At 41.9% G+C, this 22,767-nt stretch overlaps 1 protein-coding gene across 1 annotated transcript in view; it reads left to right on the top strand.

Annotated features, from left to right (window-relative positions):
* LOC103178720 (netrin-3) overlaps positions 1-22,767 on the top strand; it is a 98,444-nt gene that overhangs the window by 50,134 nt on the left and 25,543 nt on the right. Inside the window, exons 4-5 of the mRNA XM_042341044.1 lie at positions 8,300-8,449; positions 21,765-21,818. Coding sequence (XP_042196978.1) covers positions 8,300-8,449; positions 21,765-21,818 — 204 coding nt within the window. The remainder of the gene's footprint in view (positions 1-8,299; positions 8,450-21,764; positions 21,819-22,767) is intronic.

The following is a 22,767-nucleotide window of genomic DNA, read 5'->3' on the forward strand; positions in this document are numbered from 1 at the left end:
CTTATTTTGTCTGACTCTCTTGTAATTCTAAACACTTTCATCAAATTGCCTCTCAGCTCCAAAGAATATATCCCAGTCTAATGCTGATCTTTGCTCGGTCATTGAAGCCATCTTTATACTAATAAAGACAAAATGTCTGTCTGTGTGCCAGTGTATCCGACATTCACACAATAACCGATTGATGTAGAGACATGATTTATACCTTATCGGAAAGGTCTTGCATCTGGCAGTGTCATGGGCATATATTTTTGGGAGGGATCTCCTATCGTTGATGAGCTATATTGTATTCTGCAACTACATAGTGACAGAGGAAAGCACACACCGTTCAGAAAGATGCATCTATATTCTGTAACAAATGTAGGGCACTTTTTTCTGGTTGTCATGGAAGCTAGAGTCCTCCCATATTGGACAGAGAGGGAGAGAGAGACTGAGAGAGAATATAGTATAAAGTGTAGTGACTATGTGTTTTGCGGGAGAGACACAGAAAGATTGAGAGAGAGAGAGACTGAGATAATGAGATTGAGAGAGTGCGAGAGAGAGAGAGACTGAGATAGAGAGACTGAGAGAGAGTAATTGGGAGGGAGAGATTGAGAGAGAGAGTCTGAGAGATAGCAAAAGAATGAGACTAAGAGAGAGACACTGAGAGCAAGAGAGAGTAAGAGAGACAAGCGAGAGTGAAAATATATTAATGGAGTCCTCCCACTGAGTCCTCCCAAAAGGAGTCCTTCCAAAGGAGTCCTCTTAGCTGAGCATAGATAAAGACAAAATGTGTGTCTGTGTGTCAATCTACATTTCATATTGGATCCTTTGGTTGCACACAAAGCTGCAACGGGTACAGCTAGTCTATCATAATCCCAATTCCCTGGTCTTTCCCCGTTCGCTCGAATACCTTTCCTCCCCATGTGTTTGTCTAATTTCTTTTTAAATGTCCTAATCAAATTTGCTCTAACGCCACCCCTGGCAATTCATTCCATATTCTGATGACCCTCAAGGGGAAAAGAATTCCTAACTTGTTCCTTTACGCTTCTAATTACAATCTTAGTATTGGGAGTCTTAGCTGATTTTTTTTTCCTCGGAGCAGGTAAAGTCAGATTTACAATGAGTTCAGAGCAATCTGCTTGATCAAAATTGTCATTCTGGGAGCTAATATGATGTAAATCAGGGAAATGTTACACATACCAGGGACTCCGCAATTTTGCCTGAATTAATTTTGCAATCCCGGGCCAGCTCCAAGCAACCATACACTCTTTAGGATTGGGACAATTTTGTGGGAAATTTAAATTTGAGAAAGCAAGAGAAAATGCTTGCATTGTGAATATAATATAATTTGTGGGACACTGCTGTGCACAATTGGTAGCCGTGTTTTGCCAACAAAATATACAGTCAATTCACTTTACAGAATATTCTGTGAAGCGCTTTCAGATGTTTCAAAGACGTGATTAGGCGCTATATCAAATGCAAGGATAATTATTATTATAATTTAGAGTTGGTGCTAATAGCTCAGTCTACAATGTGTGTCAGTTTGGCTCAGTTAGTAGTCCTCTCGCCTATGCGTCAGAAGGTTGTGGGTCCAGACCACATATTGTATTTGTGTTCATACTTTAGTGGCTATTGTATAGTAATAGGGATTCATTGTATTGTTTGAGTTTTCAGATGAGACACTAAAACTGAAGTCCTGTCTGGCTATTTGGGTGGATGTTATAGATTTCAAGAAAAGCTGGAAAAACAAAAAGTTTCTCCCAATGTTCTGGCCAACAATTCTCCAACTAATTTGTTTTTTCGCTTCATGGATACATGTGGGACCTTACTGTGTGTAAAATAGTTGCATACAAAACTTTTCCCTACAAAATAAGTGGTCACTGCAACTCGGCAGTAATTGCTGTAAAGCGCTTTGAGACATTTTTGCGTGATAAGGTGCTATAAAACTGCACGTTGTTTTTTCTTTCTCTTGAAGTGGGAAAGATCTTTTTTTAAAAAAAGATTACAAGCGATTGGTAACACATTAGATTTATGGGAGGGAAGTTCTGCTGTGATAAACCGGTCAGATGTTTGGAGGTAAAAGTATTCAGCTGGAAAATGGCTTTTTAACACCCTTGTTTGTGCCAGCTCTTTGCTCCATTTCACAGAGCCCGTTTTGCTGGTCAGTTACCATAATCCTGATACTTCCTGCTTTCCTGCCTGCCCGTTCTGTGGATGACTTTGAAATTGTATTCAAAGCCTGTATAATTTCTTAATTAGTCATGTGGAACAGGAGTGATGTTTTGCGCTTGTAAATGTGGCTCATGCGCCTTGAACGATAACAGGTGGCCCAGTCTTACAGTAACAGATGAAGCTGGCACAGATGTTTGTGAAACATCTGTTAGGTGCATTCTACTTGTCACAGATGATGGATGGTTTGGATACTTAGACGTCCTTCTTGACCCTGAGGTTAAAACAAAGCTTGTTTTTGAACGCAGTATTGTAGGACTGTGTTAATTTGATCTCTGCAATCTCACATGAAATTTCTTAAAGCAAATACAATGATCATTACCAACATTTGCATCTCAATACACTAACAATTGCGTCTCTTAAAGTGCCTTATCACTTTGGAACATCTCAAAGCATTTCCCACAAGAAGTTACTTTGAAATGTAGTGACTCCTGATAGGTAGGCAACATGGGAGCTATTCTGTGCCAGTAAAGTCCTACAAACAGCAATGAGATGAATGACTAAATGTAATCTGTATTTGATGAAATTGGATGAGGGAGGAATATTGGCGAGGACGTTGCTTTGAAATAGCATCTTGGGAATGTCAGCATCCACCGAAACCGCAGAAAAGAAAGGGGCTGTGTTTACTGTCTCATCCAAAGCAAATAACTTCCAGCAATGCAGCGCTCCTCTACTACTACACTTAGTTATGCGCTGACTTTATGATCTTAAGATCTGTGTGGGGCTCGTACCCACAACCTTTGACCCAGAGGCGTGTGTGCCACCAACTGAGCCAGACTGACAAATATATCCCAGCTGTTGTATTAAAATTTGTTTTGTTATTAAAAAGGAGCATTTTATTTTGAAGAGTGATTTACAGTGATTTGGGGGGGCAGGTTGGTAGATACGTACTTCATTCTCATTGTGATTGAGTTCATTATATTGAGTAGGTGCTATAGGTATACCACATGTTTCCCTAGGGAGGAAGGGCACAGTGAGTAAAGTGTTTCAGGCAGGGTAGAGCACCACAAGCAGAGACCATGGCGAAGTTGGTCTATCTGTGGCCTTGGACCGCAGTTGGTGCATTTGCTCAGAGATACCAAAAAGTGTGTGTTGTCGCGAAATGAAGACCAGTACCTTCCCTTGGGAAGCAGCAAGCAAAAAGATGTCAGTGGCTGGAATGGAACAGCAGTTGTGCTGAACAGCTAACAGACAAGATCAGTGGTCGCAAATTGCAAGAAAAATCTGAAAATTTTCTTCATAGAAAAAGTGTTTTGTCTTTGTTCTAACGAGAGGTCATAGACATGAAACATTATCTCATTTTCCTCTCTCCATGGCTTGCCTGACCTGCTGCGTGTTCCCAGTGACTTCTGTGGTTATACCAGATTTCCAGCATCTGCAGTACTTTGCCTTTTGGTTTGTCTTTGTGCAGCCTCAACAATCTTGCAAAAGCCCACAATGACAATGATGCAAACGCCTTACATGTCCCATTTATAATCATTTCTAATGATAAATGTTAGTACTCGATATCAGATATTTTCTACACAGAAGGGGAGCATTTGGCCGATTGTATCAGTGCACCTGCTCCTGGTTTTCTAAATTGCCCCTTTCCTTTATTAATCCCATTTTCTGGCTATTCTCTCGTCTGGCTCCAGAACAACTATGACCAGACTCTGGGAAATGGCTGATATTAACATTAGCAGTGAAATGACATGGTGCTTCAGGTAAGTACACTGACATCGCATCTCTGGGATCGAATTCATCCGACCAATGGGGTGAAAGTTTTACCCTCCAGTTATCCAAAGGAGTTCTAATCCAATCCTTCACCCGGGTGCCCTGGTTCCTAAATAAAGACTAAATTGACAATCTTACTTAGAGGTCAGCCGGTGTGGGAAATGGAAATATAACACTTCAACAGTAGAAGGAAGGAGCTCTGCTGAGACTTTGGGTGAGAGGGAGTGTTATTCTCCATTTAATGTGCAAATTTATTAGCATTATTTTTAAGAACTTGGTGTCAACGTTGAGTTCCTGAAATGGGAGAATTCTGATGAAATGTTAAAAACTAAGGTCTCGTCTACAAGGATCCCATGGCACCATTTCAAAGGAGAGAAGGAATTTCTCCTAGTATCTTGGCCAATATTATTCCCTCATTCAATTTCACAAAAAAAACAACCAAATTTATCATTGATGGTGCAGATTAGCTGACTGTTTTATACCTAAGTAATAGTCACTGCACTTCAAAGTGCTTTGAGTTGTTTCAGTGGGATAAGACGTTATGTCAAATGCAATTTTTTGTGTGTGTTTTGAAGAATCAGTGAGGATGGTTAACTTATCTCAACTCTAGCAATATCTCAATGTTGTGAAACTCCTGATCTCCCTCGGAATTCTATTCTTGCAAAAAAATTACAGGCTTTTAAACCCAAACTTAATGCTGCTTAACTATTATTTCTTGGAATTATAATTTACTAATAATTAATTATTACCCTACTGTTTGTGGGACACTGCTGTGTGCAATTGGCTTTCGTGTTTTGCCCACAAAATACACAGTCAATCCAGGTTACATTATATTCTGTGAAGAGCTTTGAGACGTCTCAACGACGTGATAAGGGATTATATCAAATGCAAGGATTATTATTGGTATTGTTTGTCTACTCTTTTACTCTGCATTTTTGATTGTGTCCTGCACTCTGGACCTTCATGTGGGTTGCTCAATTAATAGAAAGCAATTTGAAGGAGTTTTTACTAACTTTTAGAAGAGGAATACAGGAACAAGTTGAAGTATTTACGAGCTTTCAGAAATTTATTTCAATGAATAGTGTTTGGCTATAAATACTGGAACATTTCAAATAATGAAGAGCGCTTTGGTCAAAGGACAATGAGCAGACAGTTGTTCAAACATTTATGTGAAGAAACTATGTGACAATTCCGAGTGAAGCCAAGATGGGGATTTGTTGGAATATAAATCGTTAGGAATTCAGAGACTCAAACACATCGAGGCCTTACCCTTAAAACCATGTCCATCAGATGGGTCAAAGGTTCTTCTTCATCCCAACCAATCTTGTGATAATAAAAATAATAATAATCCTTGCATTTGATATAGCACCTTATTATGTCAGAAAGACGTTTCAAAGTTTTACAGGAATTTCTGTGAAATGGAGGGACTGTGTATTTGTAGGCAAACATGGCAACACAATTGAACACAGCAATGTCCCACAAACAGCCATGTTTGTGATCTTGGTAGTGTGCTGCAGTGTCAATGCTCTATTGCATTGCTGTTAATGTAAGCTCCCATCCCTACCTCTCCGACCTGCTCACTTCCCACTCTACCACCCGTCTCCTCCACTTTGTTGGCTCTGGTCTCCTGCTTTTCCCTGATCCCTTCCGGTCCACCATGGGCAGCCATGTTTTCAGCCATTTTGCCCTGAAACTTTGGATCTCCCTCCCTTAATCCCTCCGCCTTGCTCCCTCCTTTCCCTTTTTTCAGATCATGCCTGAAAGCCTTCCTTTTCGACCATGCTTACGGTCACCTTTTCCCTCCCCGCCCCCCCCAGCTTCGCGAATTGCACTATAATCACTATATAGAGCTGAGGGAAATGAAGCCAAAGTGGTGTCATTTGTGAGACCAATACTTCCAAAATATCTGATCTGAACATAAGACAAGGAGTACGCCATTCAGGCTCTCGAGCCTGCTGAGCAATTTAATTGGATTACTGCCTTCCTTCATATTTTTAATGCTGTTTCCTGCTCTTTCTTCGTCCCTTAATACTTTTATATTCCAAATAAATTTCTCCCTTTTAAACACCCCATTGATTCCTCATTTGTGCCCTGAGAGCTGTGGATTTACCCATTTTCAATGACAACTTTGAGTTGCCAGCAAATATAACTGTGCAACCCACTTCAATCGGGTTAGACGTATTGGACAGAAAGGGTTGCTCTTAATAGAGCCAGCATAGAAATAATGGGTCAAGTGACATTCTGTGCTGCAAATATCCATGGTTCTATGGTTAAATTCCACAAACTATGTTGGGATTGAACTGGATTCATTGTTTGACCTGATTTGCAGTGTACCCTGAGTAAATGCAGAACACTTCGAGCTCAAGTGCCAGTTGGCCCTGGTGCTGTTGCCTCTGGACCAAAACATTGTGGACCTGAGTCAAACGTGCAGTACTTGAAACTTTGGAACCCCGATGCTTCCAGAAGGGAATGGGTACAAATTTGAAAGGGGAAGGGAGGAAAAGAAACCTCTTTGTTTTAATTGATTGCATCCACCAGTTTTCCAGTGAAGAATGGCGTCCCTTTTGTTCTCCAGGCCTGAGAACGTTGAGTTGACAGTGCTAATCTAGACCGCACAGCACCGCCAGCCAACAGCACTTGGCTCGTGGAAGAGAAGTCTGTGGTTTTGCAATAAATCAGAGAAGAATATTCTGGGCATGAAATGGATCTTGTCAAATATTTCCAAACTGCTTTCATTACCCACCCAGTAATTACCTTCATAGGAAAGAGATTAGCCCCTGCATCTATGGTGGACCTGTAAAAACACTGCACAATACGTCAGTGAGACGATGTTTATGTAATTTGGTACAGAAATCTCTCAATCAGCCTTGAATGGGATTTTGCCTGAGGGTTGACATTATGGAATTAAAGTTACAATTTGGATGTGAAAGTATGAAAGCATGCTTGCCACATATTGTGTATTTTTTTACATTAAATAGCCAGTCCATACTCTACCTTTGTTTAAGCGCACACTTTTATTTTCTTCTAAGTTTCTCTGTTACTTCTCTCGAAGGAACTAAATCAGGCTGGTCCACGGAGCCTCCGTTGCTCTTGAATGGTCATTCTTCCTATGTGAGCCAACACGCTGTTGCCAGGGTATTTGACTGTAGCATTGTGTCTCAGCCTGATCCTGCTCTTGCCTAATGTCCACACACACATTTTCCAGCAAACATTACCTTGGCTGGTTTCCTTTTGCCCCTCCCTTTTGCAGAGCTATTCCTCCCTTCTTTTTTCCTTTGTTTGGTTTGCTGCCAATGGCATTTTTGTGGCATTCCCTTGGGCTAGGATCTGGTTTGTGGCATAGCCTACCTCCTTTTACCTGAAGCACTTCCTGCGATACTGATGTCTGCTACTCGAAGTGGCTTTATGGCAGTATACTGAGACATGTGGATGCCGAACAGCTTATGGCAGGGATTCAATTGTAGTTATTTCTTTAATTTGCCAGGTCCAATTAGTATAATTATGTAGAGATTTACACGACAAAACAGAGTATGATAGAAATGCACAATGAATCAACATCAGAATGAGAACGAGGGGTGCATCGTACCTTTTCCTGTAATGCAGGAGTGATGCAGCGTTCATCTGGGTTATTGTGTTGCTGCACTAAGGAGAGAGGTGGAATGATACATAGACGGAAAGGAATGAAGAAAAGTTCCCTCCAGGGAGAATGCCCTCACCTGACTTGCTGCACAATGTAGACTAACATATCGCTCCTGCTGCTGGCCACTTGGTCCCCAACTTGGGGTGCAAAAAAACAGAACGACGAAAATTTCCGTGGCCAATTCAGGAGGGAAAAAATTGCCCCGAAAATTCCTTCCCAACTCAGAAGACGGTTAAGAGAAAGCAGAGCCATCCCCAGCACAAGAGCATTACTTAATATTTCCTTTTTCTTGTTGCGCCTCATTTAACAACACATGGCAAAATATGTTCTCAATCTGTAGCTGGGACAAATTAGCAATCTCATCCAGAAAGGTCACAAAGGTTTTTAGTTTGGGGAAATATAAATATCACGCTGTGCTGTACAGTTGCTAGCTTGAGATTGGCATATTGTGGGGGTAGAGCAGATGAAGTTAGCCGAGACATTTTTCTACATGTCAGGTGCTAATTGCAAGGTGTTGCTGTACTTGGTACTAGTACCAGGCACCTGAAATTAAAAAGAGTTAACATTGATGGACTTAAAAATCTTCCGTGTTTCACAAATTCTTCACCGTTACAATTGTAATGACAGTCCACACAGGTGTATGAATAATTCAGTGACAGTAGGTCCCCCTAGTGAATACCTTTACCGATAGGGCTCTGGATGTACCAATGTAACAGACTTTGCTTTATTTTTATTCAGCTTGTGATTGTCACCCTGTTGGGGCAGCTGGCAAAACCTGCAACCAGACGACAGGGCAATGCCCATGCAAGGACGGAGTGACAGGCGTGACCTGCAACCGGTGTGCCAAAGGGTACCAGCAGAGTCGATCTCCCGTTGCTCCCTGTATCAGTAAGTTTCTCCATTTCATTTTCTGCTGTTGCCTTAGTTTGCCGTGTGACTGACTTCAGCAGGAAGGTTAGAGAACAAAATCATACTGCGCCACATCACAGATGGTGTGTAAGCACTCTCAACGGCTCAGCTGGTGAGAGAAATAATGATTATGGACTTCAGACAGCAAGGTCCCAGGTTAAGTACCTGGTTAATCCCTTAGATAACTGAACTCAGTTGAGCGCCCTGCAATCGCTTCAATGTCTCTGGAATAAGTCAGAGAAAGAGCAGGCAAGGTTTCATTGCCCACCCCTCCCTAAAGTATTTTCATGGACATGTTGGGTTGCTTGAGGGTCACCTGCAATGCCCCAAAGGGACTGCCAACAGTTACTGATGAAACGTAAAGAACGGTAATTTGTGTGTGACCAGGGAGGCTGCCTGTGGAGATGTACAACAGCTCATGTCAGCTACAGGAGAGGAAAGGTTGAGGAGGAAAAATAGTGTAATTAACTGATTTTATTCCCACTGTAGGAAAACACGGTTTATGTTTTCTCAAATATTGGAATTAAATAACTGCCGTGAAATGGGATGCCAGTGTGATCTATGATGAGAGTCTGCAGAAACTAGAAGTGTTTATACTGGTTAAACAAAGATTAAAGGGTATAGATAAGATGGACTCCCACTCTGTTTGATGCAGTCAAGGGTTAATGGACTTGAGCTCAGAAGAGTGAGCCAAGAATTAGATTGGTTTATAGGATGTCAGTGAGGACTGGTGGTTTGAGAGAGAGAGAGAGTAAGCCTTGATATTTTAAACAATGGGACAAGCCTGATGGACAGCAATGGTCTTTGCTGATCTTGTATGTTCCTGTGTTTCAAAATCAAAACCAAGAACCAAGGAAAGAACTGTTGGGTTGACAGAGAAATTATCCTTTAACATGGCAAATATAGAGAGGGAGAGGTGTTCAAATCCATAAAATGAAGCACCAAATTTCTATTAAATTTCAGAAACATAGACAGTTACATATAATAACTTCCTTTTCCCCCTAAAAATTCATTAAAAGATAACACCTGCAAAATGTATTCCCTCCCGGATCTCCCTAGAAATACTTGGCTTCATTCTGTGTCTCACTTGTCAAATGCTGCTATTTATGACATGAGATATTGGGTTGCGTGATCCTGGTATGAAATGCTTGAGATCTAGCTCTCTGGCTCACCCATTCTGTCAGTTCCTCATTGGTGGAAGAGGCAGTTTTCCAAAAACCTATCAAGACAACAAGCTTGTATTTACTCATGCAGCAAAGGTTTGTGCCAGGATATGGAACACAGTGTTTTTGCCACAAGTGCACCAAGGTCAGGTACAGAATTTACACGCAAATTCCTTACTCCAACTATGTGCCTTAGCCCCTAACCCTTGATGTACCAATGTAGTCGTCTTTGGGCTCTTTGAATATTATCGCCAGTTTAGTCCTGAATTCGCGGTAGATTTATGCACACATTAAGATTTGGGTGAGTCTGATCTGATTTCCAACAGCCAGGAGTTGGAGACTGGTATCCCATCAGTTGCCTAGATTCAAATCCAAGTACAGAGATGAAAGGACATTGTGGTAATCGATTGTACCTTTCAGTCATTCAGTTTGTGTTGCATCACTTCCCAACCAATTCCTCCCTGTGTAAAAGTTATGTACCTTACAAATTTGACTGTTTTGAGTATCTCTGCGTCTTGTTGAATATCTGCAATATATGAACATTGATTGACACTTTGGAATGCGACACTGCGAAAAGAGTCAGCAGCTGTTCAGAGTAACACGCTGATCTGGTATTTCTTTTTTACTTCTTCAAATATTGTAACTCAGAACAGCCATACTGTGAGCTGTGAGGGAGGGTGGCCAGTGTTCTTTTCTGAGCCTTCTTGGAGCCCTCTCTCGCATCTCCAGTCAGACAGATCAGCAGCACAGTGGTGGAGACCTGCAAACTGACATCCAGAGAGCAACAACCACAGGCTCAATGTTTTGATATGGCAGCATCGCCCAACTGATTATTCCCAGGCTTTCTCTCAAATTCAAATCCACTCGGCTCCTGTTAACCCTGCAAACCAAAGGGTCAGGTGGTCCAAGCTGGACAAGCGGGAAAGCTTGCTGGACAGTGATATCAATGGCAAGCTATGCGGTTTTAGCTGCTTAGCAGTTACCCCAACGCACACTCCGGGGACCCCAAGCCTTGGCTCTTGCCAATCTCCGCCTAATACTTTCCGGAATTAGGTAAGCAGGGTGTGTCCCTCCAGGGAGAGAGTGCGCATTCATTCCAGCAATCTATCTCTGGGATTTCCATGTATAGGTGGGAAGTGTGGAAATCGCAGCTTGATTTGGATACTCTTAAGCATGGTGATGGGTTTCCACATGTGTCAGACACACGACTGACCTAAAAAAAAATTGGAAACAGGATGGGTTTGACAAAACCAACCACCTTCTAATTGAACTGACTGTGAAATTCTGAAACCTGAGGCGTAGTCCCAGCATCCGAGGAAAATGTAACCAAATTTGAAATTGGGGGAAACCAAGGAAGAGAAATCCAGTTACACACAGAAGTGTTTGATTTTGGTGACTACAAGAGATCAAAGAAAGGCTTATTTCCAGAGGCAGCTCTTCCTAAACTCTTTGCCATTTGTGTTCTGTTCATTGAGAGATGAAACTTATGATGTGGGCAGAAACTGTGACCACATTTCCTGACCAATAATAGTTTGCACTTAAAAGCATTTGGGAAAAAAACTAACCATACAAACAGTACTCAAATGGTCACAGATTTATGATGTCTCATTTGAAGAAAACAATTTGATGGAATGTGTGTTGCAAACATTATCAATCATTTTTTGGGTTTCATCACATGGTATCTAATTTAGTTGTGGCAACCCATCACCGTGCTTAAGAGTATCCAAACCAGACTAAGAACTCTCCATACACGTATGGAGATTTTCCTTTGTCTGGAAAGGTAGAGATTCACTTTGTTTACCTAATTCCAAGTATTCAGCCTCCGTTTGGTGAGGATCGTGGTTTGGGGCCACAGAGTGTGCATTGGGGGGTACTTCTGGAGTTTAACCAGCAAAATCCTTCTGCTGTATGCAATACTCTAGGTGTGGGTGAACCAGAGCACTCTACCTCTTATATAATGTACCTCTAAAGAGTTCTGTCGGACACTGACAAACCTTTAATTCATCTGTTTGATTTTTGTATTCCATCCTCCAATTCTGAAGATGAATAGAACTCTTTACATCCCGATATTAGTACAATAGGTAATGTAGGGGGAGCCGCAAATGCTGTGGTCTGCCTGCTCAATGGATGCAAAAAGCCACAATGATCCATTCTATGCCTTTAATAAGATTTGGGAAGGGAAGCCTTGAAGTCTGGATATATGCCCGTACTATATACCTCTAACTACATTTCACCGACTCTCATGATGCAAACCATTATGCATTGCGCCCAAAGACTGAGCAGTACAAGCTGTGTTTCCACAAGAGGACAATTCCAAGATGTAAATCATAACTGCAGCATCATTATGTCCACTTGTGGCTCTCATAACATCATAATTCTGTTTGAGGAATGCAGCATAATTTACAAGGCCAGTAAAACTCACAACTGTTCACCAGAGCTATGTTGCTTTATTATCACCTCCCTGTTCCATCCATTTAAATAGGCTGTTCCAAAGACCACACAAACATCAGGCCGGCAACATTTATCAGCAGCAAGGCCATGCTCTAACTTTTGAACTTGTGCAGCTGCTGTCTAATTCCTTGTTTTGGGGAGGTTGGTTAGGTGTGGGGGAGGGGAAGAGATTGAGGAAGGTGTCTCAAGCTGCTGAAGATGTATAATTTCACTGGTCACCCCTGGAGAGAGGTGTGTGGAGGGCTTGGCAGACATGAGAGTGCCATAGCAAATGAGTGACATGTAGGTTTGGCACAAAAGATTAGCACGCTGGCTTTTTTGCCTCTTTTTCCTGGATTTGAATCCAATCCAGACTAAAAAGATGGAAGTCTCCATTCCCTGCTGGCTGTAAATGTTCTGTGTGAAACTGAAATGTCTTGGGACAGTTTCAAATAGTCCATTTAAATTCGGTTTATAATTTGCCTTTCATGGTGTAATTGAGGAGGCTCTACATTGCACTTGTATTTCACTGGGTCTATTATTATGAACATGTAATTAAAATGTCTGGGCTCTTGCTATGTCCTTGTGACATACGAGGCACAAAATCAAATGCTGAGTTGCATTTATGGTATTAGACTAAGTTGAATGAACTTTTTCTAACCCTGTGTAGATCATTGATGAAGCAACATTTGGAATACTGTGTACAGTTCTGGGCTCTGTACTTTCAGAAGGACATTGAAGTATTGCAGATGGTTTGAAGAAGAGCAACAAGATAATTCTGGGACACCAAGCTCTATATTACAAGAAAAGGCTCACAGAACTGAATGTGTCTCAATACAAAAAAAAAGATTGCGAGGAGCTATGTTAAGGTCTTTAAGATAGATGATGTAAGCAGACAGCTTGACTTAGACCATGAGGGCACAACTTGAGGGGTATAGGTTTAAAACTAACAACCATAAATGGAAATATAGATTAGTTGAATATCCCCCCCCCCACCCATACACACACAGACAGATTTGTGGATAGGAAGGAGCAGCTGATGTTGCATTGACTAACTTCTTAAAAACATTGGATTCAAATCTGCTTCACAACACACAGATTGGTGCAAATTGAGATCTACAGGACATAATGATTCTTGGAATGCTGTCTGGGGAGGAAACAAGTTCTTGCTTGTAATTTCACATTGGGGCTCAAGGAATACACAGGAGAAGGGAAATTATTTGGGAGTGATTATTGTTCATTTGGTGAAAATCCCGAGTTAATGTGAATTTAGCATCATCGGGTTTCTCTTTTACGCATTTTTCCAAGAGAGGTACATGGCATGTGTGAACCAGGGGAAGAGGGAGGTGTCTCACCTTTAGGTAAAACAAATCATAAATTGTAACTTGCTTCCAGTGATCATAGTGAAAAGTGCTGGGTTCGTCAGTCTCTCCTTATAGATCTGCCCCCCTAAATTCCGGAATTAATCTAATAATCTCCAGTTGACATTTAGAGAATTTATTCAACACTTGGTTACTGTGCAGACAGAATCGTTTCCTAACTGCTTTGAACCCACTCTGATCAAAGATGATCCTAACACCCTGTAACGTGAAAGAATAAACCCTGTGTGTTTATTTCAGATTGTTTCCATGACACCGGTAATATTGATCTCTATGGCCCCACTTTTGGTTCACAGATGCTTTCCTCCTCACATTGGTTGCAGTGTCTGATTTTTCATTTTTTCTTGGCAGTCCGCCAAGGTTCGTTTCCAACTATTCGTCCACTTGACATCAATGAAATGTCTCCTTATGAGAGCGAATGTCAGCTATTGACATCTTGTAAATGTGATCAGTTTACCTCTTTGTGTGTGTGTGAGAGAGAGAGTGAAATATCCTAGGGGAATTTCAATAAATCAACATTATTGCCTTTTCCTGTAGAAGTTGCGTAACTCGCATACTCTTGCCTCGCCCACTGCAACCCCCCCCCCCCCCCCCCACCGCCCATTATCAGGTCTTCAAGTCTGTTGAGGTTGGTACTCTAGTCAACCTTGACTTTACCACAGGGTTTGGAAGCCTAATACTAATACTGTTTAGTGCCTTTCACATTGGGAGGACATCTCAAAGTGCTTCACAGGATTTCATGTAAAGTGTAGTAATCGTATTTGTAGGCAATTTTGATAGTCAATTTCCTCACAGCAAATGCCCCCACAAGGCCATGAAGTGAGTGATCAATTCTATCTGGGGCAGCAATCTCATTGAGGCAGGTTATATTCCCCCACTGGAGAATTTACAAGTGGAAAGTCCTCGTCTGCATTTTGAAAAGTAATTAACACAGGCAATTAAGGAGAAAATTATGAATAAACCAGGAAATATTGCCTCCAATAAATTAGTAATTGACATGTAATGCGTCTTTTTTTACAGGAGTGGTGGGTTTTACAGACGTACAGTCAGTACACTGGAATTTATAGAGCAAAAACACACACACACACCATCTAGACACTATCCATGTGCATTTCATAAAGACATGAAATTGAACTTAATCTTCTAAAGGGTGGCTTGATGGATTCTGTTTCAAACCAAGTGTTTTCATGAATCTCCATGATTAGAGAATAGAGCAAACTATCCGTGCATGCTGCCTGTACAACTACACAGCGGAGTACTTGGATGCTATGATTATCCCAGGCCTCATTGTGCTTCATTTCCTCAGCTACAATTTTCCTGGAAGTGTGCCCATAGAATCCTAAAATATAGCTCCTCCTCTTCCTTCTCCGTTAATGGCTGCTTACTGTCCACTCGGCCACGCACTGATGGACAATCGGTCTTGCCGGGGGTGACTGACAGCTCCGTCTTTTAGCCTTGGCCAAATACCGCTTTAAAATGGACATCTATTTTCTCTCTCTACTGTTCAAGTGTTATAATGATGCAGCTATGGTCATTGCACCTCTGAACGTTTCTCTCCTGGTCCTTCTAAACTTTCCAAATTTTCTACCTTTTCTTCCACCTGTATCTCATCTTCTCTCCTGCTCCAAGTGTCAGCTTTGCTTAGTTGGTAGCAACTCTTGCCTCTGGATTATAATAACGCTGGTTGATGCCCTGACATGAGCTTGTAGTCCATGTTGCCACTCCAGTTGTTATTCACTTCATTGCTGCGTGCAAATTGGCTCCGGCCTTTGCCTACAATTACACAGTTACTACACAGTTGCTACACTTGACACCAATTACCTGTGAAACATTTTGAGACCTTTAGTGTTATAGGCTGTATATGAAATCCAAGGATTATTTTAGTATAATGGTTCCACAGCATTTAGAGACTTTCTCTGACCTACCTCACCCAGTTGTTGTTGTTCATGTGTGTGGCTGGATAGTGAGTGGAGGTATTTGACCAGGAGGGGACACCTCACCATCAATACACAGCAGGTCAAAAAGGAAAGCTTGGCAGCTCTACAAATTTCAGATCTTCCACATCTTGAGTTCCTGAAAAAAGAATGGGTAAAAGTAGGGTGATATCCCCTCGCATTTAATACATGCTACCCCGCATGAAGGACACTATATAAATACAAGTCATTGTTGTTGTAATGTAACCATTCTGTACCCTCCCTTTTAGACCATTTGCTTGTGGTTAGGTGGCAATAGGTTGACTTTCCCAATCCAGCACATTAACTCCTAAAAATCAAAACTGATTAACCCCAAAGTCTTGCAGTCTGCATAGAAACGGATGCTGCAATCATTCCGTATTAACTATTTAAGTTGCATATCCTGACCAGTTTAGTGTTACCCTCACAGGGTTCCTGCAATCTTTTTCTGCCATTTTGTAATTCAGCCTAAGTAGGGAAATCAGTGATCTGTGTCTACGCTGTGACTAGGTCTGGCCTGGAAGAGCGCATCAATATGGCTTAGTCTCCCTGTAGTTGGTTCTGCTTCCCCCTCTCACTTTAATGAACAGTTTGTTTGCCAATCCCACTGACACAGCACATTGACCCAGCACGCTTATTACTGTTCTCCTGCTAATTCGAGCAGACAATATTCCTTTACTGTCGGCCAAATTTGACTATGATTCAAAGTCATACGAAGAAAATCAAATCAAAGCTGCACGGCATTCCTTTTCAAAATGTTCCAACATTCCTCAAATTCCTTGCACTTTCATTACATTTCATATTGTACACTACAGAGAAACTTAACAGTTTCCAGGCTTGTCTGATATCTGCAGAACAGCTGTACTTTATATTATGTCTAGGTATAAGGTTTAACTATAGTAATTGGGATTTTTGTTCTGCCTCTTTCTCTACCCCTTCCCACTCCGTTCCCTCCGTAATGGATTGAGTAAAGACTGAAATTGGACTTGTTTTAAGTCCAGGGTCTATGTTGACACTGTGCCATGCTCTGATGAGGCCCTACCTTGAGTACTGTGTCCAGTTCTAGGCACCCTACTTAGATTAGCATGTGCAGACACTGAAGATGGTGCACCAGAAGGGCCACCAAGCTTATTCAGGTCTGTCTCAGCACGAGAAAATATTAACAACAGTTCAAGTCTGTTCCTTCCTCACTCCGTGCAAAACTTACTCTATTGTGGACTCCATTCCTACCCATTTCACTTACTTTTGGAAGGTTCCCTTTGATATTCCCTGATTCCCCTTTTACTCATAATATTCCCACTAGAATAGAGAAAATTAGCAATGCTAGAAAGCTTTCCCTAGAGTGAAACAGCTTCACGCGAGCGGGCTCTTACCTCCTCCTGCACTTGGCCAGTAATACATCCTACAGGGAGGAACCAGTGATTTTATTGGGAGCAGCAGCTTTGGACAGACATTCTATTCCGAGAAAATTTACTGCAACAATTTGCATTTATATAGTGCCCTTCACATGGATAAGGTGTTGAAGTGCTTTACAAAGATAGTATTGAATGACAAGAAGGAGAGGGGAAAGGGGGAGATGACCATACACACAGTCAAAGAGAGAGGATTTAATATGGGATTTGAAGATCAGTTGTCAGGCCAGATGGAAGGGGGGAGAGAGAGAATTTCAGAGGTTAGAAGCATAGTATCTAAAGGCTCAATTACTGATTGTGTCAGAGAGGAGGCGGGGAATGTGTGGCAAGGTCATGTCAGTCAAGAAGAGGAGGAGAGTAGAGCACTGGGAAAAACAAATCAGAGATTGGGAGATGCTGGGACATGAAGGGCTGATGGTGAGGAACTTGAAATCTATCCTCAATGAGAGGGTGGAGGCTGGCAAGGACTAGAGAGTTTGGTGCAAGTGAAGATGCAAGCGGTAGCATTTTAAATCATCTGGATCTTGTGGATGGTTCAGCTAGGGAGGTGAAGCGAGAAGTGCATTTGAAGGTAAGTGGATCCCTTTAGGGCTGAGTTGGCTCCAATGGAAGATTGGAATAGAATCTCAGTAGTCCAGTTTTTGAGGCAGATCCACAGTACTCCAGGGTACTTTTGAAGATTGATTTGTAGTCTTAATCAGAACTTGAAGAAGCAAACTAATCTCTAGGGGAAGGCATTCCTCCCACTCAGCCTTTGTTAACTCTACAAACCAAATCCCCAATAAGTAGGGTGGACCTAGATGACGAGTAACGAGAAGGTTGCCAGTGTTTGTAATGGCAAGCTGAATGGATTTAACTTAACTCAAGTGGCACTTGATCCCGAAGCTTGCCTTTTGCCAAACTGTACCTAAACTCTGAGGGATTAGGTGAATTAGGGTGTGTGTTCCTCTAAGGAGAGAGTGCGCACTACATACCGGACAAACAGAAATCATCCATGTGTGGAATTCTTAGTAGTTTGGTTTGGAGGCTGTTAAAGAATGGTAATGGTTTGGGGTTTCCCTGTGTGTCAGAATCAAGGTTGATTTAAAAAAAATAAAAGAATTTCAGAACTTATTTTTCGCTGTTCTTTAGTGAAATGCATTGTGAACACATTGAATTTCTCTCTAGATTTCAGGTCCCCTGCACTGTGGTACATTGTTAATCACAGACCTGCACAGAGCATGGATCAGCAACTGAACTAAAGTACAAACCTTCTAAACTCTCCTCTCTCGGCTGCCTGTGCAGTATTTTCATCTTGTACCTCTGCTGGGCTTGGTGCCAGCCTCTCTTCGCTGTTCCGCAGCCCATTTTTACCTTTGCTAACCTTTGCGTTTGCTGCCAGTCCATTTATTTTTCTTTCCTTCCTCCCTGTTGTAACACAATATGTTCCTAATAAAGAATTTCACGTCCCCCACCCCATTCCAAGTGTCAGCAGCTCTTCACCTTTAATTTGTTAAATTTGCCCAAATTTGTTATGTTAAAGCTCATTCGTGTACACATGTGGGTCAGCGGAGGTTTGTCTCGCTGCTGATATTAACAGTATGCTTGCTGGCTGCCCTGCACAGCATACCATCATCCTGTTGGGTCCACGGCTATTTTTCCACATCTGTACGAGGAGTATGAGGGATGGAAGAGTGGAATATTTATTTATTTTTTACTTTGGGACCAGCCAGATGGACCACAGAGGTCTTTTCTGACCCTGTACATTCCTATGTTCTTATGTCTGCTTACAAATCTCCCCTTCAATTTCCCCCGTTTGTCTCCTGAAAGCTGGATGCCCTGATACCTCGCTCCCTGTGGGCAATCTTCACACATGAGTCCAACACTGAAGCTATTGAAGAATGGAAGGCTATCACAGCTGAGTTTGATTCTGTCCTCCCTTGACGTCTAAACACATCCACTTTCCAACAAGAGTCACTCGATTGGAATCCAGAATAGAATCCCTGAATGTTTTTCCCCTTTCCTAGCCCACGAGTGCTGAGGTCATTGTAGCACCCCATACTTGTGGTCAAATAACTCAACATTATACTTACCAACTGAGCCATCAGGGAGCTTTCTGTGTGCTCTATTATTTCACGGTTTGGGGTCTGCATATATAATACACCCAGGGTCCCATTAACTTTGCATCTCTAGCTTGTTAGTTCAATTTATGCAATCTAATCTCCCCAAAGTTGGAACTAAACTGTCTCTGAGGAGACACACAAAGCAAGGCATGTCTGCAGTAATCCACATAATCATTAAGGTGTCGATGTATCCTCGTCCCCTCGACAGCAATGAGTAGGGCAGTCCTATCGGGACAAGTGTCCACTTTCTTCATCCATGTTCTATCTTTGAGAGTAATGGGTTAGTTTTAAGAATTGAAGTAGCAAAGCAAAAGAAAAGAGACAAAATGAGGAGAGAGAGGAGCTTGGAAGAGTTATATTGAGAGAGAAAGAGAAAAGAAAGTTTAAAGGTACTTAAAGAGATGCTGGGTAATCACTTACACTCTGGAACACTGACCTCTCTGTCTGCTCTGTGCTTTGAGTTCCACCATCTGTCTTTAGAGAGTTTATTTAGACAAGTCTGCGATCTCTCGCGAGTGTCTGGCTTGCTCTCAAATCTGTGGCCTGATAGGATTGCAACCAGGCAATGGGGTGGAGGCTTGTGGTGTTTAACTTATGTATTCATCTGCTTTTCTGATCAACGACCTGCACCTTCAGTTTTGTCCCTGTTCTATTCCTTATCTGGGCTCCTTTGAGAGGTTGGCCATAACTCTGGAAATATCCATTGGATCAGCTGCTGAAACATAAGCAGTACCCCTTCTTCAAGATGTCTTATTTGGAGTGGAAGTGAAGGGTTAATGTGGTAACGTTCCACAGCAAATGGTCTTCCAAGTGGCCAGACCTTGGAATTTGCTGTGTTTGTGTAGGATCGGGTGAATGGTAAAATAAACCGTGCAGAAATTGGGAAAGAATAACAAATGTGCTGATTCAAGGTTGTCGGGCATCAGTGATGGGGTTTTCTCTCCTGGTGGATCTGTTACACCGTCAGTTTCATGTTCAGAAACTTAACCAGGATGACTGCACCCAATACTTTGGGGGTGAACCTCCAGGGCGAGGAAAGATAAGCTGGGTAACACCAATCTTTTGGATGATCCAAGAGATGAGGACAGTGTTGGCACTTAAACTGTTTTTGGATAGTTCAACCTCAATTCATTGTGATTAGAAATCGAGCTGTGGTAAGGATAAAAGGGTATTCAGTAATTGTAATTACATTTACAACTCTTTTCAGACTTAGTAACTCTTTCTAGCCCAGCGCTCTGTTACTATCCATATCCTTACTGCTGTCAATTGAGTCCCATACACAATTAGGATTAATAACTTGGCAGCCAACACCTTGTATTACCTACTGTACCTCCGAGGTACCATGTTAATGACATTCTCTACTGCTTAATGGGGGTGTGGGGGTTCTGGAAGGATGAGATCAGATGGGCCGAAGGGCCTTCTTCATCCAAATCAATCTTGTGATTGAAAGATTGCTCTGCTTTGTTCTCGCACATATGGAGCGTTGAGCAATGTACTGCTGGTATCTACTGGGTAGAGTGCAATGAAACATTAATAAAATAATTAAAATAACATGAACAAAGAACGTGTTAGTGTGTGATGGTCAGAATATTGCCCTGGGTGCAAGCTGTGAAATAATTTATATAAAAAAAATTCTACCACTACCTGCCAATCATTCTTCTCGTCTGAAATAGCTGACTCTCGTGGACTATCCTAAACAGCTTTCATTTTGAGGTCAGGTACAGCAAGTGTACAGAGTAATTCTCCTTCTACATTGTCCCATCCAGCGCTCCCAGGATCACAGGTTATATACAGGGTAAACAATAACAATAATCCTTGCTTTTGATACACTGCCTTATCATTTCATTGAGATGTCTCAAAGTGTTCAACAGGATATTCTCTCTAGTGGATCGACTGTATTTTGTGTGGAAAAAAATCACTACTGCCAAATAAATACAGCATTGTCACACAAACTGTCATGGATCGAAGTAACCAATTGATTATTTTTTTGAGGGATTACTATCAGGCGTGTGGAGTAAGGAAACTTGTCCACTGTTTTGCCCTGCCGGGAATCAACTTTCACTTGCGAGGCGAGTGCTCTAACCACTGAGCTACCAGACTCTGAACTACATAGAATTACATAGAATATACAGCACAGAAACAGGCCATTCAGCCCAACTGGTCTATGCTGACATTTATGCTCCAGATGAGCCTCTTCCTGCCCTTCCTCAACTAAGCCTATCAGCATAACCTTTTATTCTTTTCTCCCTCGTGTACTTACATAGCTTCCCCTTAAATGCATCTATGCTATTCGCCTCAACTACTACTTGTGATAGCAAGTTCCACATTCCCACCATTCAGTCAGTCAATCAGGCTTCAGTGTTGCAATGAATTTAGTTGGAGTTATAATAATAATATAATAATAATAATCCTTGCATTTGATATAGCGCTTTTCACGTCGGGAGGACGTCCCAAAGCGCTTCACAGAACACACTGTAAAGTGAATTGACTGTATATTTGTGGGCGAACGCGGCAGCCAATTGCGCACAGCAATGTCCCACAAACAGTCGTAGATTGAAAATGACCAGTTTAATTATTGTTTTTAGTTTTGGAGGGATTATTGTTAGGCGTGTGGAGTAAGGAAACTTGCCCAAGGTTTCGCCCTCTGCCTGGAATTGAACTCAGGTCTCTCACTTGCAAAGCGAGTGCTCTAACCACTGAGCTATAGGACTCCACAGTTGGTGGTTCTGCATCTCTGAATTGCATTCCTTCCACCATGTCATTGCCAAAGCAGACCTGAGAGTGATTGAGGATTTCATCTTTGCCCTTGTGTTCCCTTCAAAGCTGCGCATTACAGAATTTCCTTTGTTTTCACAGAGATCCCAGCTGTACCACCGACGTCTATGGTGAGCAGTACAGAAGAGCCTGCAGGTGAGTGAGCCTCTGAACCCATTACCGTAACAAATGCAATTAAACTAAGATGATTCTTTACCCTTAAATATGTGCTTCCTCAGATCCTGGTTCTTTGGTTAGAAGTATTGATACTGAATTATATTGTTCAACTTGGAGTCCTTGAAATGGATTCAAACAACACCAGTTCTCAAGCACCTTGAGGATTTTGTATGATTCTGCCTTGTTTTTAATCTTCTACACTTCAATATCACGTGGCTTCTGACCCAATCCAAGCCAGACTGATACAGAAATGTTCTCTAATGGTTATAATGGTCCTATATAAATTAAACTTTAATGGCCATGGGCAATTAATTTGCTTCGAAAATGGCAATCTGACTTCAAGCTGACAAAATGGCTAATGTAGGGAATGAATGATACCATAGCTCTCCTGAGCTTTACTCTACCTAGCTATACTGAGAATGGGATCAGCGCAAATAACTGGGTAGAGAGTTATAACAACAACAACAACAAGATTCCATTTATAGAGCGCCTTTCACGTCGGGAGGACGTCCCAAGGCGCTGTACAGTTGGGTCAGGACCCGAGCAGGGGGGAAATGGTCATAACCTTTGGTCTGCATCTGTTCAATAACCTGGATACGTTCCATGGAGACACCAAGACCTTGAACTGTTGAACTGTTTCATTCTCAGCCTCCGCGCCCTCTCACCCTCCCCATTCCACGAGCAAAAACATTTACCCCCCCCCCCAAATTACATCTATTTTATGGTCTTACGAATTTCACTTCAAAGCCACGGATGGCCCAGTTTTCCTCAGAACTTTGTGAAAGACTCCAAGGCTTTTTTCTTTGATTTGTTGTACTTTTTTTTAAGATTCTGAACTCTGACCAAATCTCACGTGAGGCATGACAGAGGTATTTCATACAATCTCCCAGTGCTTTATTCTAATTTAAAACAATAGTGTTGAAATCTC

Source organism: Callorhinchus milii, unplaced genomic scaffold (genome assembly GCF_018977255.1).
Source record: "Callorhinchus milii isolate IMCB2004 unplaced genomic scaffold, IMCB_Cmil_1.0 Scaffold16, whole genome shotgun sequence".
NCBI classification, from domain to species: domain Eukaryota; kingdom Metazoa; phylum Chordata; class Chondrichthyes; order Chimaeriformes; family Callorhinchidae; genus Callorhinchus; species Callorhinchus milii.